This window comes from Mus caroli, unplaced genomic scaffold (genome assembly GCF_978045245.1).
Source record: "Mus caroli unplaced genomic scaffold, Mus_caroli_1 scaffold_6, whole genome shotgun sequence".
Lineage (NCBI taxonomy): Eukaryota > Metazoa > Chordata > Mammalia > Rodentia > Muridae > Mus > Mus caroli.
The window spans coordinates 46,640,214-46,656,712 of NW_028227261.1; the positions used below are offsets into that span (position 1 = coordinate 46,640,214).

General features: G+C 44.4%; 2 protein-coding genes across 2 annotated transcripts in view; both read right to left on the reverse strand.

Annotated features, from left to right (window-relative positions):
- The window catches only part of Txndc12 (thioredoxin domain containing 12), a 28,316-nt gene extending 11,820 nt beyond the window's left edge, over window positions 1-16,496 (reverse strand). Inside the window, exons 1-2 of the mRNA XM_021161089.3 lie at window positions 16,257-16,496; window positions 4,443-4,503 (exon numbers count right to left, since the gene is read on the reverse strand). Coding sequence (XP_021016748.1) covers window positions 4,443-4,503; window positions 16,257-16,347 — 152 coding nt within the window. The 5' untranslated portion in view covers window positions 16,348-16,496. The remainder of the gene's footprint in view (window positions 1-4,442; window positions 4,504-16,256) is intronic.
- Window positions 1,262-3,936, reverse strand: Kti12 (KTI12 chromatin associated homolog). The gene has a single exon (XM_021161088.3). It carries the CDS (start codon window positions 2,778-2,780, stop codon window positions 1,725-1,727), a length of 1,056 nt encoding a protein of 351 aa, XP_021016747.1. The 5' UTR covers window positions 2,781-3,936; the 3' UTR covers window positions 1,262-1,724.
- Window positions 16,497-16,499: the final 3 nt, after the last annotated feature.

Here is a 16,499-nt window from a genome sequence, read left to right on the forward strand (position 1 = left end):
GGCTGCTGGGAACTGAACTCTGGAAGAGCAGTCAGTGCACTTAACCACCGAGCCAGCCTGAACATGTAGGTTTAAATCCAACTCAATCAATAATCGACTAGAAAATCAGATATGAAGGTTGGAAAAGGTTGTTGAGGTTGCCTAGTTCAAACCTACATTTCCTACATGAACCCTTCCTGCCCTTCATATATATCATCAAAGGTGGTAGACACTACCAAGGAAACATTAACCAAGGCGGACCACCAGTTTTCAGAGCATGCATATTTTAGAATGTCTTAGTCCTGTCAAACATCTATTAGCCATTCTAGAATAAGAGTTAGCCGAAATAATCTGTAGGCCAAAGTCAACCCACTGGTTGCTTCTGTACAGACAGACACTCCCTGGGCTTTTTTTTGTTTTGTTTGTTTGTTTGTTTGTTTTTAAAGGTAGGCTCTTACTCTGTAACTCAGGCTGACCTCAGCTGTACAACAATCCTGCTTTCACCTCCCAGGTGCTGGGACTACAGGTGTGAGGATCCTACCTAGTGAAAAACTGAAGGTTGGAAAGCAAGTCTAAGGGATGGAGAGATGGCTCAGCGGTTAAGAGCACTGACTGCCCTTCCAGAGGTCCTGAGTTCAATTCCCAGCAACACATGGTGGTTCACAACCATCTGTAATGGGATCTGATGCCCTCTTCTGGTGTGCCTGAAGACAGCGACAGCATACTCATACACAAAATAAATAAATCTTAAAAAAAAAAAAAAAAAAAAAGGAAAAAAAGAGAAGGAAAGCAAATCTAAAATATTTTTGTGACACAAATATAATTTGGAATATGTTTGTTAACTCTTTCCAAGTAGCAAGAAACTTCCAAGGTCTAGAAAGTCTAAAAAGCTGCATTTTGTTCCTTAGCAGACTATTATTCTACAGTGATATTTCAAATATTAACTTTTCTAAAGCTCTTCCTCAAACACCTCCTAGCCATTGGTCAACAGTCAGTAATAACCCTGTACAGGTTATTCTGGGATGGCTGGCATTCATCCTGCTAAGCATGTTTGCACTTCACACAGCTGCCAAGTCTCAAAAACTGTATGGATAATGAAAATCCAATACTGTTTGCTACCAACAAAACTAAGAGTAATGTTTGCCTTAGAATATTCAATAAACATGCAAAGTGCTACAATATATAGGCCAAGCAATCAAGCCTCTCATATAAAAATACTACATGAACATATAAAATACTAAGTTGCAGGAGGAACATTAAACTACATCAAGAGACCAGCAGATAATTTTAGAAGATTTTATTAGAGAAAATATCTAGTGGCTGTCTTACACAAATATCAGTTTCCCAGGGACAGAACAAAAGATATGTGTTCGAAGTGCCAGGTCAGAAGCAAGAGGCTCTGTGCTCAAAAGTACTTGGGAGTACGAAAGGGCCATTATGAATACAAAACTGTTATCTTCGGTTTCTACTCACAGTTGACTTAATTCTCCACCCCGATGGAAGGCCAACAGTGGTATGTAGTATTCCCAAGTAGACTCCAACCGAAGCCCCCTAGTGTTTTTGAAGCTACCACTCAATGCCTCAGCTTATGCTACACACTCAGGGTATGGCAGTGGCAGTTAAGAAAACGAGTCAAAACTTGGCCATCTTACTACAGTATGCTTTGCAGACCTTCGGACTGTTCTTCCTGGACAAAGTACAGTGGAAGAGTCAGACACGAGCCACAGCTGCTGCCCACTACCTCATTAGTGCAAACTCTGGTTCAGATACTGAAGAAACATGTTGGCCAATTGAGGCAGGTTCTCGTTATTGGGATGCATTTTGGTGTAGGAAATAAACTGGCGACGGAGGCGACTCAATTCTGCTAAGGTCAAGGGTCGGGTAAATCGGAGGGGCTCCGTGGTGCCAGGGAGCTTTAGGAGGTCTCCCGGCACAGCGCTCTTCTGGGCTTCCATCACAGCGGTCAACACCTGGCTCGTGGCCTGATCCAACTGGTGCAGAAAGCTTCCAGAGGCTAGAGGCTGAGACTGTGTAGACTGATGGGGCGGGGGAGCCCGATTCTCAAACAGGGCAGACCGGATCTCCGCGAGGGGCAATGGCTCTTCTAAACCCACCACGGTGAACAAGGGGCGATCCCAGCGGTTCCGGGAGTCGGGCGCCTCAAAGCGCAGCGCTAAGGACTCCAGAACCTCGGGAGGAAAGGCACAGGACGCAGGCTCTGCAGATTTCTCGGACCCCGGGGTCATTACAGCGGAAGGGTTTGATGGCAGGATTTCTTCTGGATCCAGTTCCTTTGGGACAGCGGCCAGAACTCCCCCGTTGGCTACGGGGCTGGTGGCGCGCTGTTCCTCCACAGCGCCAACCACCTGAGACTTCCCGCCGGTTTCGGCCCGCGGCCTCCAGCTCACGCTGACAGCCGGGTCCTGGTTCTCGGAGGCCCAAGCCTCCCGAAGCCCGCGGCTCGGCCAGTTCGGCCGCACGCAGTAAAGTAAGCAGAGCGGCGTGCGCGTGGCCCGGGCGAGGCAGTACAGCTCGTAGCGGAAGCCCTTGATGTAGTTCACCGAGTCCAGGATGACCACGTCCTGCCGGCTCAGGCGCCGCTCCACCGCGGCCCGCAGCGCAGCCCGCAGCGCCTTCTCACCCGCGGAGTCGCTGTACACAGTCGGGTCCTGCGCGCCCAGCACCGAAGCATCGTCCACCACATACACCGCGCGGCCCTCGCTGGCCAGCGCCCGACGGAGCTCTTCCGTCCGCTGGCTCTTGCCGCTGGACGGCAGCCCGCAAACCACGACGAGCGGCATGATCCCCAGGGGAATCCATGTGCGGATGCTTGGCGTCAACTTCCGGCAGGAACCGGAAGAGAAACCCGAACTTCCTGTTCCTCTACGCTCTTAAGGGACCTTTGGTTTCTATGGGAAACCGGAACTCTAACCAACCAGATCAAGGACCAACATTCTCAGAAAGGAGACGTAAAGATTAGAATGGCGTTAGTTATTTACACCAAACGTTAAAGCCCTCAACAGGATAAGATTACCCTCCGTCAAAGAGGGTATTTATTAAATGGGATTTAATGGGCATTCAACGAAATTACTAGCACCACATATAGCATACAGAAGGCAAATTACAAATGATGTTTCTCTATTCAGGACTTACACCTAGTAGCTCTTAGTAAATATTTATTCATAACAACTATTTCAGTCGTCAACATCCTTTCATGGTTGGGGTCAGAGATGAATAAAACTGTTCCCCTAGGAAAATCAAGGTTCAAAAAAAAAAAACTATATATGGAAAACAAACAAAAACAAAGAAAAAAAGAAAATCAAGGTTCGTATCAGGAAGCATTAAGTGTCCACGCAAAGTAAACACTTTTATGGGTAGCTGTACTTTAATGTGAAGAACAGAAGTGAAAAAGCTGCCCGGAAACCTCTTTGAAGACTTGATTGATGCTTGAATTTGTTTCTATTTGTTTGGTAGAGAGGGTGAATGCTCTATGCCACAGCACTATACCCTCGGAGCGAACTTGATTTTGAACTTGAAAGAATAATTGAAATTTTCATCGTGGATAGAGTCGCCAAATACAATGAAGATTTTCCAATTAAATCTGATTTTGAGATTTTTAAAAAGTTGCATAAGCTACATGGGCATATTTAATTTTCCTTTGTGTGAAATTTAAATTTAGCTGGGTATCTTTTTTTTTTTTTAAATTAAACTCGGCAATCCTCCTGCAGAAAGCTTGAGTTGAGACCCCAGTGTCATGAGACTTAGGATCTGTTTTATAACACCAAGCACTAGTGTGGTAGGTACAGAAGTGTAAATGTGAGTATGTGTGTGCCAGGAGTACGATATAATATAGGACACACATGCTGGAGTAGAGTAAGTCTCTAATACAGTATAGGAGACACATGAAAGCCCACTTAATGGCAGTTTAAATACTGGAAAGTAATTTCACTTTTCTGTATTTCAATTCTCTTTTCAATAAAATGTAACAGTTATTTCATAGTTGTACCAATCTCAGAGGCTGTAAAGACTAAATAAACCAATCTTTGTAACATTGGCAGCTCCTTGCTTCTGCCCCCACCCCCACTCCCCACCCCTTATGCTCTAACCCTCCCTGAAACATTACACTATTTTAGCTTAAGGCTAGTATATAACTCGCTGACAGAGAACAAAGAGGCTGTCAGAAGCTCAGCTCTGCTATGTACCAACTGGTGATCTTTTAACTGTTGAGTGACTTTCTCATTTCTAAAAAAGTAACAACAATACTTCATAGAAATGTTGTGAAACTAAATGAGTTAACCAATTTAGATTATTTAACACCCGGTACAGAGTAAGTGCTGACTTTTTGTTATCAGGAAACTTACATAGTTCTTGTGGGGCCTTGACCTAGCCCTTCATCTGAGAGCAATGCTAAGTTAATGGCTAGAAAGCTTTGTTACTATAAACATCCCGACTGTGTTTGATACCTTGCAGCTGCTTCCTTCTTCCCATCTTCGAGAGTCCTCCAGTGAATGTGATCTCCAAAACCTAAAAGGAAAGAGCCTTATAAACTTCCAAAAAACAAAGGACATTCACACAAGAAAGAAAGGAGACATGCTTGTAATATATCCATGAATAGAAAAAAAAAGTTTCCCCTCTGCTAAGAGCCTGGTGTTCAACGCCAGCTTCACCGTTTTCTGGGCATATTGAACCATAGGTAGTCACCTTCCCCAAGTCTGTTTTCATACCTCTAAATGTGAGAACACCATTTCGTTAGTGATTATTAAGGAGCTTAAGTAATGAGTCCTGTGTGAACTACCACACTATGCCAACAATACAGTGAGAATGAATGAGACTGTCTTACACAGTGATCAGAGAGCATCATCACTGAAATGACCGGCAGTGCAGTTTCAGACACACAAAAACATGGATCTGTAACTCCACTTCCCATTAAGGCTGTAGAGTTTTGAATGAAGCCATCTAAGTCCTGGTTCACCATCTATAAAATCAAGACACTAATTTCTACCTCAGAATATTGGTACAAGAAACTAATAAATGAGGTCAGGTCATTAACTGTCATTATTCCCACAGTTCAGCCAGAATGGTCTTTTCCATTTTAGAACTACATTTGTTCATGTATGTGGGCATGCATACGCTACAGTCTCCATGCAGAAATCAGAGGACAACTTTCAAGAGCCAGCCCTCTCACCTGGCAGTGATGGCACATGCCTTTAATCCCAGCACTCAGGAGGCATAGGCAGGAGAATCTCTGTGAGTTCAAGGCCAGTCTGGTCTACAGAGCTAGTTCCAGAACAGCCAGGGATACACAAAGAAACCTGTCTCAAACAAAAACAAAAACAAACAAACAAACAAACAAACACACCAAAAAAGAGCCAGCCCTCTCTTTCCACTGTGTGAGCCCAGAGTTAAGCTCTGGTCAGTGAGATCTGTGGCAAGCTCCTTTTCTCATTGACACAGCGGCGTGGCCTGGCATGATCTCTTTCAATTATATCACTGCTCAATAAGAAACATTTCAGAGGCTATCCAGTGACCCAAGGATAAAAGGTCAACCCTTACAAGGAGCCCTTACAAAGGCTTCAATGAGGAAATTACACATGGCTGGATGTGGTGACAAATACCCTTAGTCCTAGCATACCAAGGCCAGCCTGGTCTACACAGAGTAACAGGTCAGCTAGGGCTACAAGGGAGAACTTGTCTTAAAAACACAAACAAATAAACAAACAGCATACAAACAAAAACACTCTGCCCACTTCTGCAATTCCATTCCAGCATTTTTGTAAGACTGAAGACACAGGAGTGCTTCTGCCCCTCTGTGCTGTGCTGTGCAGTCCTCTCCCCCGAGGGCTCCACCTCTGCCTAGTTCCCCACTCTCACACTCAGGTATGAATAATCCCGGAGGGCATTTCTCCTGATGGGGCCTCCCCTCAAACCACTCCATTCTAGTCCCAACACCACACTTCCCAGACAAACCTCTTGTATCTTTCCCTGCTTCCCTAGCACTTAGCAATACACAAGTATGGACTACTCCAAGTAGCCCATAGAGTGCTCGAAATCTGAGACCAAATCACATAATCTTATGTTATATCCAGAAAAATTGATTTATTCTTTCTAAATTTCATTGTGTGTATGTACATGCATATATAATCCTCTTATCCCTTCCCCCTTTCATTGAGGCCTTTCTAATAAATCTTCCTATTTTCTTGTGTATGTGTCTGTAACAAGGGTTGCTTGCATGAGCCTGGCTGGATGGGAGAATATCTAATAGGTTTTTTTCTGCCAATATAATAAGCCAATTCAAGCTAAATTAAAAGTTTAAAAGCAGGTTTATTGGGGCAGCTCTGGGGGTGGGTTCACTGGTCTCAGAGAACAAAGTCAGGGAAATCTCCAGAGAGAGAGAGAGAGAGAGAGAGAGAGAGAGAGAGAGAGAGAGATGGGGGAAGGAGGGAGGGAGGGAGGAAGAGGGAGAGGGAGGGAGGGACAGAGAGAGGCAGCACTGAGGTGGCTGAGGTTTATCTGCAGCACACACCTGGTGTACCTAAAGGCAGCAGATGATTAAATAAGCAGTTGCTAGGTCCCTGAGAGCAGTCAGGTAGAACTGCCTGTATATTAACAGGGACCAGGTTTGGAGCCTAACATTGTCTACTTGAGCAAGGGCAACTTACTAGCAGCTACAGCACTGAGGAATGACTCCTCCTCCTCCAGAAACCAAGACAAACACAACACCAACAGGCTTTGCCTTTTATCCTCCTTCTCCTGGCTAAACCATAGATTACAGTCCTAAAGGGGCTTCCCCAGGCTGATTCTCTTATTTAGTTACGCCCTTCTCCTATCAAAGTCAGCTATCAAAGTATTTAAATCAAGTAATCCGAGGCCCCCTCCTGGCTACCTTAACTCACAATCAACACAAACCATCTAACCCAGTCAGGGGTTTCTCCTTTTCCCATTATAAACTGCCACTTATCTATGGGCCTTTGTCTCCCCTCAATCCAGAAGCAGTCCTTTGTCCCTCCAGGGCAAATATCCCTCCCCAGCCCTGGCCCTTTTCTCTTCTCTTTTGTCCTCATCTCCTTCCTGTCTTTGTCTCTTATTCACCACCCTTTGTCCCTCTGGGGCAAATAAATCTCCTTTGTGCTGAGGGTGCCCAGAGCCAATTCTGGTCCTTTTACCTATAGCTCCTCAGGGTGGATGAGGGCCTTGTGAAACCCCTGTGCAGGGAGCCACAGTTGCTGTGAGTTCATGGTACAACTGATATATCACATCCAGAAGACAGACATTCACAGCACTCCTTCCCATCCTCCGGATTTTACTCTTTTTTGCCACTTCTTCTGTGACGTTTCTTATATCTGTTATTATTATATGTGTACAGCATATTATACAAGCCAACTCGGGTTACCTTAACAATAATTCCTCTCTCTATATCTTCACTTTTCAGAACTCAAATAGGTATAATAATTGTCTCTCAAAAGGTTACTGCTAAATAGCAAACAAAATACAAAAATGTCTTAGGGTATGAACATCAGTGGCTTTTGCTCTTCTTTACAGTTGAGGCTCCAAGAAGCCAGTCATCTATATCAGGTCTTCTCGCTGCTGGAAAGCCAACCTGGGTTTAACATCCAGCCTTGTGCCTTTCTTTCTTCCCTCCCTCCCTCCCTGCTTGTTTGTTTTTCAAGAGCTGGTTTCTTTGTGTAGCCCTGGCTGTCCTAGAACTTGCTCTGTAGACCAGGCAGAGAACCGCCTGCCTCTGCCTCCTGAGTGCTAGAATTAATTAAAGGCAAAGTGCCACCACAGCCTGACACTTTATGCTTTTTCAATCACTATATTTGTCTTTCAGAAATTTATTTCCCCCACACAAATTAAAATCTAATTGTTATGAGTGTTCTCCCAAAGGAAAATAAAAGTTCCCTCCTGTTAACACACAGGAGCGGTGTCCAAACCAACCACCACCACATTTCAGTCTATGCTGCCAGCTGGCGAGAGCAGGTGTCATTTACCTAAGGCCCAAAGAGTGAATAACAACAGGGTGACGTTGGGAGGATGCCGGGAAACTGGAAGGTGCTCAATGTGTCTGTTATCACTTTACTCACAGGCCTCAAACCTGGACAATTGGCCATGCCCCGCTAAAGAGCCTGAAAAACCCACCCAAAAAAACAATGAAATTCCAGAGAAGCAGACTTTCAGAGTGGACTCACTTCGATAACAGAACTCCCTCCACAAACACAAAGGAAACCAACGTCAGAGGAACAAGCAAAGGTCAGGTCACCCACCCCAAAAGTAAATATCTGCTATCAGGTCGCAAACTGGAGACAGACTGAGACTCTCCGCTAAGCCACTAGAGAAAAGTAGAGGGATTCATGTCCCCAGTGCAGCTCGCTCCCCAAACCTTCCTAGGGGGAAACATTCCCCATGCTAGAACTCCAAGAATGTTCATGATGAATAATTACTGTGCGTTCACCACTACAGAGCCACAAAATGCTAAACAACAACAACAACAAAACAATCAGTCAAAGTAGGAAAGATCATCAGAAGCAACAGAATTAGACCACGAGGACTTTAGGTACCAGGCTTAACAACCACAGAATTAAAAAACAAACAAAAACTACATTTGATGTGTTAGAGAAATATTTATTACATACATTCATGGAATCACAAATTAAACTGTCAAATCTAAACCAGGAAAGGTGGCACACATTTGCAATCCCATCATTCAAGAAGTGGAGACGGCCGGGCAGTGGGCGCACGCCTTTAATCCCAGCACTTGGGAGGCAGAGGCAGGCGGATTTTTGAGTTCCAGGATAGTCTGTCTGGTCTACAGAGTGAGTTCCAGGACAGCCAGAGCTATACAGAGAAACCCTGTCTCGAAAAAAAACCAACCCCCACCCCCCCCCAAAAAGAAGAGGAGACAAGAGGATCTTAAGTTTAGGGTTGTTGCTTTGAGTCATACTAAGTTTTTGAGTTTTGAGGCTAGTCTGGGACTCATTCAATTCTGTTCCAAAATCAAACAACAAAACAAGCAAAAGCAAGGACAGTGGAGCTATCTCAGGCAGCAAAGTGCTTGAATGTGTGCCCCAGAACCCACCTGCCATGGGCTGGGATACCAGCAAGCTATTTTGTGACACTGAGGCGCACTGACAGATGAACTGTGCACATCCCTGTAGATGTTGAAGTTCTAATCTTCAGTACTTTAGAGTATGGCTGTGTTTGAGGATGTGATCTTTAAAGAGGTAATAAAATTGGCCGGAATTCTTTTTCTTTCTTCCCTTAATTAAAAAAAAAAAAAAACTGGTGCTTTGCTTGCATGTCTGACAGCATCGGAAGCCCTAAAACCGGAGCTACAGACAAGTGTGAGCAGCCATGTGGGTGGGTGCTGGGAATTGAACTCAGGTCCTCTGGAAGAACAACCAATACTCTTAACCACTGAGCCATCATCTCTCCAGCCCAGATGTTTTTGTTTTTGTTTTTTTTCCAAGACAGGGTTTCTCTGTGTAGCCCTGGAAGTCCTGAAACTCCCTCTGTAGACCAGGCTGGCCTAAGAGATTCACCTGCCTCAGCTTCCCACATGCTGGGATTAAAGGTATGCTCCACCCACCCTCTTCCCCGACCCTAATTCTTAAAAGAGATTAAATATACACAGAAGGAAGACCCTGTTAACACAGCAAGAGAAGGGCTGGTGAGATGGCTCAGCGGGTAAGAGCACCCGACTACTCTTCCGAAGGTCCAGAGTTCAAATCCCAGCAACCACATGGTGGCTCACAACCATCCGTAACGAGATCTGGCGCCCTCTTCTGGAGTGTCTGAAGACAGATACAGTGTACTTACATATAATAAATAAATAAATCTTAAAAAAAAAAAAAAACAAAACACAGCAAGAGAAGACATCCACCCACAAGCAGAAAACCCTGCCAACATCTTGATCGTTATTTCAAGCCTTCAGAATCATCAACACAAAAAACACAAAAATTTCTGTGGTTTAAGCCAACCAACCTAACGCTGAGGAGCCATCCCAGTCTGTGAAATGTTTGCTACACAGGCATGACAATTCAAGTTCCATCTCCACAATCCATGCAGAACGCTGGGCCTGACGGGGTGCACATGCAGCTCAAGTGCTGGGGAGAGACACGAGGGGTACCCCAGAGTTTACAGCAGCTGCCTAGCCCGGTCCCTGTGAACGATCCCACCTCAAACACAGGGAGAATGGCCCTCTGAAAAACAAGGGCTGTGGTGGACCTGTGGCCTCACACACACACACTCACACACACACACACACACACACACACACACATGCATACACAAATAAGTACATAAAGACAAATAGAGAGCCGGGCGTGGTGGCGCACGCCTTTAGTCCCAGCACTCGGGAGGCAGAGGCAGGCGGATTTCTGAGTTCGAGGCCAGCCTGGTCTACAAAGTGAGTGCCAGGACAGCCAGGGCTACACAGAGAAACCCTGTCTCGAAAAACCAAAAAAAAAAAAAAAAAAAAAAAAAAAAAGACAAATAGAACCCCACGCAATCTATAGTACTTATTAAAGTAGTTCCAGCAAACTAATAATGTCATTATATTTGTCAGAATGCACAAAATATACATTAAGAGTGAACTGGAGCTGGGCATGGTGGCGCACGCCTTTAATCCCAGCACTCGGGAGGCAGAGGCAGGCGGATTTCTGAGTTCGAGGCCAGCCTGGTTTACAAAGTGAGTTCCAGGACAGCCAGGGCTATACAGAGAAACCCTGTCTCAAAAAAACAAAAAAAAAAAAAACCAAAAAAAGAGTGAACTGGAGGGGCTGGAGAGATGATGGCTCAGCGGTTAAGAGCACTGATTGCTTTTCTAGAGGTTTTGAGTTCAAATCTCAGCAACCACAGGGTGGCTCACAACCATCTGTAATAAGATCTGATACCCTTTTCTGGTGTGTCTGAAGACAGCTACAGTGTACTTATATATAATAAATAAATCTTTTAAAAAAAAAAAAAGAGTGAACTGGAATATAAACTGGAGATCTTTGTTAGTAAATGTGTCAACACTGGCTCATCAAATATAACAGTCTACATTAACATAAGATGCGAATAAGTAGGGAAGAGGGTCTGGAGAGATGGCTCAGCGGGTAAGAGCACTGACTGCTCTTCAAGACGTCCTGAGTTCAATTCCCACCAACCACATGGTGGCTCACAACCATCTGCAATGGGATCCGATGTCTTCTGGTTTACATTAAATAAATAAATAGATAAATCTTAAAAAAAAAAGTGGGGAAGGGAAAGGACATATATGTAAACTCTTATTTTCTGCTCTTTTTAATGTGTACTTGCAGGTGTGTGCATGATCTGTGCATGTGGGAGCACATGCATGGCACACGTGTAGAAGTCAGAGGAAAGCTTTTTGGAGTGGATTCCCTCTTACTTTTGTGTTGGTTCAAGGGATCAAACATAAGTGGACACACTTGCGCAGCAAGTACTTCTATGCGTTGAGCCATCACTCAGGCCCCCTTTTTGTTTGCTCAATTTTTCCACAGACATAAAATTGTTCTAAAAATAAAGTCTACTGTTTTTTTTAAAGCATCAATGGATAGGTTAAAATAGCAGCAACCCATAGACAGGCAAACTTCACCTCTCCTGAATGCACCACAGATGCAGAGAGATGGAAAACATAAGAGCTTAAGATAATTAATAGTGCCAGGCAGTGGTGGCGCACGCCTTTAATCCCAGCACTTGGAAGGCAGAGGCAGGCGGATTTCTGAGTTTGAGGCTAGCTCTACAGAGTGAGTTCCAGGACAGCCAGGACTACACAGAGAAACCCTGTCTCAAAAAACAAACAAAAAAAACAACAACAAAAAAAATAGTAATGATAATGGTGTGGGTTTTGTTTGTTTGTTTGTTTTTTGTCTTCTCTGTGTAGCCCTGGCTGTCCCAGAACTCTCTCTATAGACCAGGCTGGCTTCTAACTCAGAGATTCTTCTATTTCTGCCTTGGGAGTGCTGGGACTAAAGGCATCACCATCACCATCCAGCTGGATTTTTTTAAAGCATAGCAGTTTTTAAAATGTGTTTACAGGTATTAATTTATATATCCTCAGAATAACCTTATGATATGCTAATTCTATCCTTCCTCCTTAAAGATAAGGAAACTAAAGTTAAAGAGTTTGCCTAGGGTTACATTGCCCCTGAGAGGCAGAACTGGAATGGAGGTGGTTACTCTATAGTTAAACCATTCCCTACAGTTGGCTAGCTCACTAACAACGGTTAAAGATGAATGGATGAAGGGATGGACCTTGAGAACACTGACTTCAGCTATAGAACACCCACAGGGGATGGGGGATTGCTTTGTTTTTGCTTCTCCCTTTCCTCTTTTTTTTTTTTTTTTTTTTTTTTTTTTTTTGGTTTTTTTGAGACAGGGTTTCTCTGTATAGCCCTGGCTATCCTGGAACTCACTCTGTAGACCAGGCTGGCCTCGAACTCAGAAATCCGCCTGCCTCTGCCTCCCAAGTGCTGGGATTAAAGGCGTGCGCCACCACGCCCGGCCTCCCTTTCCTCTTGAAAGATGACTTAGACAGGTAGTTTTAAACAGCTATTCTCCTGGCCAGGGCAGCACGGAGCCTCTGCAGACAGTGCAGTTTCCTAAGGTGTTATCTGCAAGGCAGTTCATGCCATCCATCTGCAAAGGAAGCTAAAGGTTCCCACATCAACAGCTCTTTTTCCCCACCCAAGACGATATTTAAAACAGGAAAAGTCAGTTCTAAACACAGTATTTATGTCGGTGTCCAAGCTCTTCTTCCTAAAGATTGTTTTAAAGACAACAGAAAAACTCCCCAGGCTCCAGCTGGTGAAACCTAAATAAGGAAAGGTCAGATGTCAGAGCTGGCAGCCAGGCCTGAGTTAGGCAACACTGTACCTGGAAGGTAGAGTAACAGTGTAGCCAAGTGAAGTCTCTGTCAGAAGGCAGCCTTTCTACCATCTGCGCAAATGTTAAATATAGCTAACAAAAATATCTGTCTCATGAAGTGACTGTGGCTGTAAAGGGGACATGGAGCGTAAGTGTTACTGTGCCAGCTTTGAATTCCAGAGACTGAAGTCATCTATTTCTATTACAGGCGGGAGAGCACATGAATGGCCTCTTTCTAGATTCTGCATGGGAGGCCAGAGTGGTGCACTGGGTAAAGACATGGGCTGGGGATTCATCTTCCTGCTCTCGACTTACTAGTTAACTTCTAATGTTTCATTTTAAATTCTTCATCTGTGAAATGGGATGATAATAAAAATATTACCCACCTCATAGTTACTATGTATGAAAAAAATACGCAGGCAGATCAGTGCCTGGAAGCTAGCAGAGAGGAAGGAAATGCTAGCAACCATACTTCTTTCCAGGTGATGGAGTTAAGTTTCTAGTCTACTGAGAATAATGAGCGTGTTTTCGGACACTGGAATGTTAGAGCTGCGGGGCCCTTAGGACACATTCCTAGTTCAACTCTCACTCAATAAATGGTCACTAGGGAAGACCATGGCTGGCTACATGGCCTGTCCAAGATTAAAATCTAGGCCTAATAATTCCAGCCTAGTGCACACTATTCCACACCAGCGTGCTTCCTCTTCATAATGAAAACTGTAGGGGAGGGGAGGGAGGGCTACCCATTGTTTCCTCTCTGCAAACCTCCAAGGAATCTTCTAGAAAGAGCTGGAGGAGCTCTTTAGACATTTTGGAAGAAACAACACTCATCAAAATTTTCAGGACTTCCTGCCTCAGGTAGTACTTTTTACTTTTTTTAGGTGGGGCGAGTATATTTCTTATGTCCAAAGAATCTATACATAAACAACACACAAGACAAACACTTGAAATAATATTAATTCCTTTTAGAAACAAGCAAGTATTCCTCAATGGGGGAAATAATAACAATATTTCACTTACTCGATCTTTTTCAAGTGTGTGACACTTCACACGTCTTTTGCTTTTTCATTCAATTATCACAAACTAGCTCTTCCACTTGGGTTCCCTGGAACTCACAGAGATCCGCTCACCTGCTTCTACCTCCAGTCCTGGGATTCAAGGCTTCAATATATTTTGGAGTTGTTTATTAGGCAATGATGCTAATTGAATAACACAGTATTGACTGCCTGACAAAGAAATGATACACAACACTTCATAATGTTATATGCATTCAACAGTCGATTGAGCAGGGTATGTATGTTATGTGTTGAGTGTCTGAGGTAACAGTCACACCCATTTTGCAGCTGAGGAACAGAGGCAGAGAGATTAAGCTACTTGTCACAGGCATCTTGTCTGGTCACTGGCAGAATACATTGAAACTCAGCTCTGCATACACCCTAGCACTCCAGTCTCCCTCTGTACATACAGTTCTATTCTAAATACACAGCGGCCTGTTTTACAATAGGATCATCAGTATTTGGATCATTTTGACCTAATAGGACCCACTGTGCAGTTTTCAGCACTTCCTTCATAGGCAGAAATCCACATATCACCTTAGAAAAACTTCTTTCTCAAAAGAAAAAAGAAAAGAAAGAGAAAGAAAGAAAAGCTTTGCCAGGCATGGTGGCACACACCTTTAATCCTAGCACTCAGGAGGCGAGGCAGACGGATTTCTGAGTTCGAGGCCAGCCTGGTTTACAGAGTGAGTTCCAGGACAGCCAGGGCTACACAGAGAAACCCTGTCTCGAAAAAACAAAACAAAACAAAAAAGAAAGAAAGAAAAGCTTTTTCTCACCCTCCTAATTCAAGTAAATGCCAGCTCCCTTACCCTCCTCAGTCTGTACTTCCCAGTCTACCACAGTATTATATAAGCTGAAATTCTTTTATTAATCTGTCGTAGATCTATCCTATTTCACTCTCTGACTTAAATATATACCCAATGAAAGCAAGAACCTCGTTTGTCCTCTTCATTGTCATGTCTCTAGTACCCGAGTCAATGATCAAAACACGGCTGATGATCAAAAATCAATACTGAACTGAGGTGACTCATTTAATTTCCACTCAGTCTCATTGCCCACCAATGAATGTAAAAATAAAGAGCTCGAAAAACAAACAGCCAGGCAGTGGTGGCGCACGCCTTTAATCCCAGCACTCGGGAGGCAGAGGCAGGAGGATTTCTGAGTTCGAGGCCAGCCTGGTCTACAGAGTGAGTTCCAGGATAGCCAGGGCTACACAGAGAAACCCTGCCTTGAAAAACCAACCAAACAAACAAACAAACAAATAGGGTCTGGAGAAATGGACCAGTGAAAAGACGCTGTTGCTCTTCAGTGGACTCAAGTTCAGTTCCCATGTTAGAGGCAGCTCAAGACTGCCTGCACCTCCAGCTCGGGCCACACATTTACCTAAACAAACAGACAGACAGACAGACAGACAGACAGACACACACACACACACACACACACACACACACACACACACACACGGCTCCTCTAGCCTAAATGGTGAACTCAAATTCAATGGGGCTGTTTCATAAGGTGGAGAACAAGCAGAAGAGGAAAACACCCAACATCCTCTTATGGCCTAGTCATGTGTACCAGAAAACAGGTGGGCAGATACCACACTGAAACACACACACCACCAGCATCAGAAAAATCCCATACAGTAAAGGTCATAACACAAATCAGTCAAAGCAGGGCTGGAATCCATTTATAACTCAACCAGTTAGTCAATTCAGCTGCCAAAACAAACAAACAAAAAACCCAACTGATGAGGTGTTCAAGCTTAGAAATAGAGCTGGTAATACACGGAATTAGGGGTCCTTACTTCCTAACCTTCATTCATAACCACTGATCCATCGCTCTAAAGAAATCAGTTTCTTCCAACACACTAGCTGAGACACACCAAAACCAACTGTTGGTGACCTAGCAAAAGGTCTACCTTTCATTTGCTCTTTTTTCTGCATCTCCTGGGGGAATAGGGAACCGGGTCTTGGGGGATACGGGGGAATGTGGTGAGGAATCTTCAGACTCAAGCGACCACTACAGGTCACCAGCGACCCTTTTTCTTCTGGCGGGAAGGTGACGGTTCCTGGAGGCGTCCCAAGCGCCTAATATGACACATGAATGGACTCTTAAACAACCTAGTCCTAATTTAAGGGCCATATCTTCCCAAACCCAAGAATTAAGAGTGCCCTCAAGTACAACTTCCTTCTCTTAGACCCTCTCCCGGACCTGGTACTCCTGACCCCCAAGAAATCCCCAAAAGCAGTTGGGGTTAGATAAAAAGGAATCTAAAGTGGCCTAAGATACAGTGAGAAAATAAAGTGTTAAGAAGGCCCGGGGTCCGTAAAGATTACGGTAAGAATGAGGTCTGACCCTTTCCAAGCCCAGTGCGTCCGTCTGAAGAAGTGATGAGGAGCAGGAAACTGAAGCTCAGCAAACAGGTGGCACCGAAACGAAGCGACATCTCCACGGTGGTAGTTGCACAGAGCCACCGGATTGAGGGAACACAGGATTTCCAGCAGAAGCTCCGCTCTGCCCCCTTATCGCCGCTCAGCCCAACCCCTCGGATTCCCAGATTTTTTTTCTCGCCAAACACTGAAGGAAGTGATGTTAGAC

What these genes read in the sequence shown, in the direction of transcription:
- Kti12 (XM_021161088.3), bottom strand. Translation starts at nt 2,780, where the DNA reads ATGCCGCTCGTCGTGGTTTGCGGGCTGCCGTCCAGCGGCAAGAGCCAG.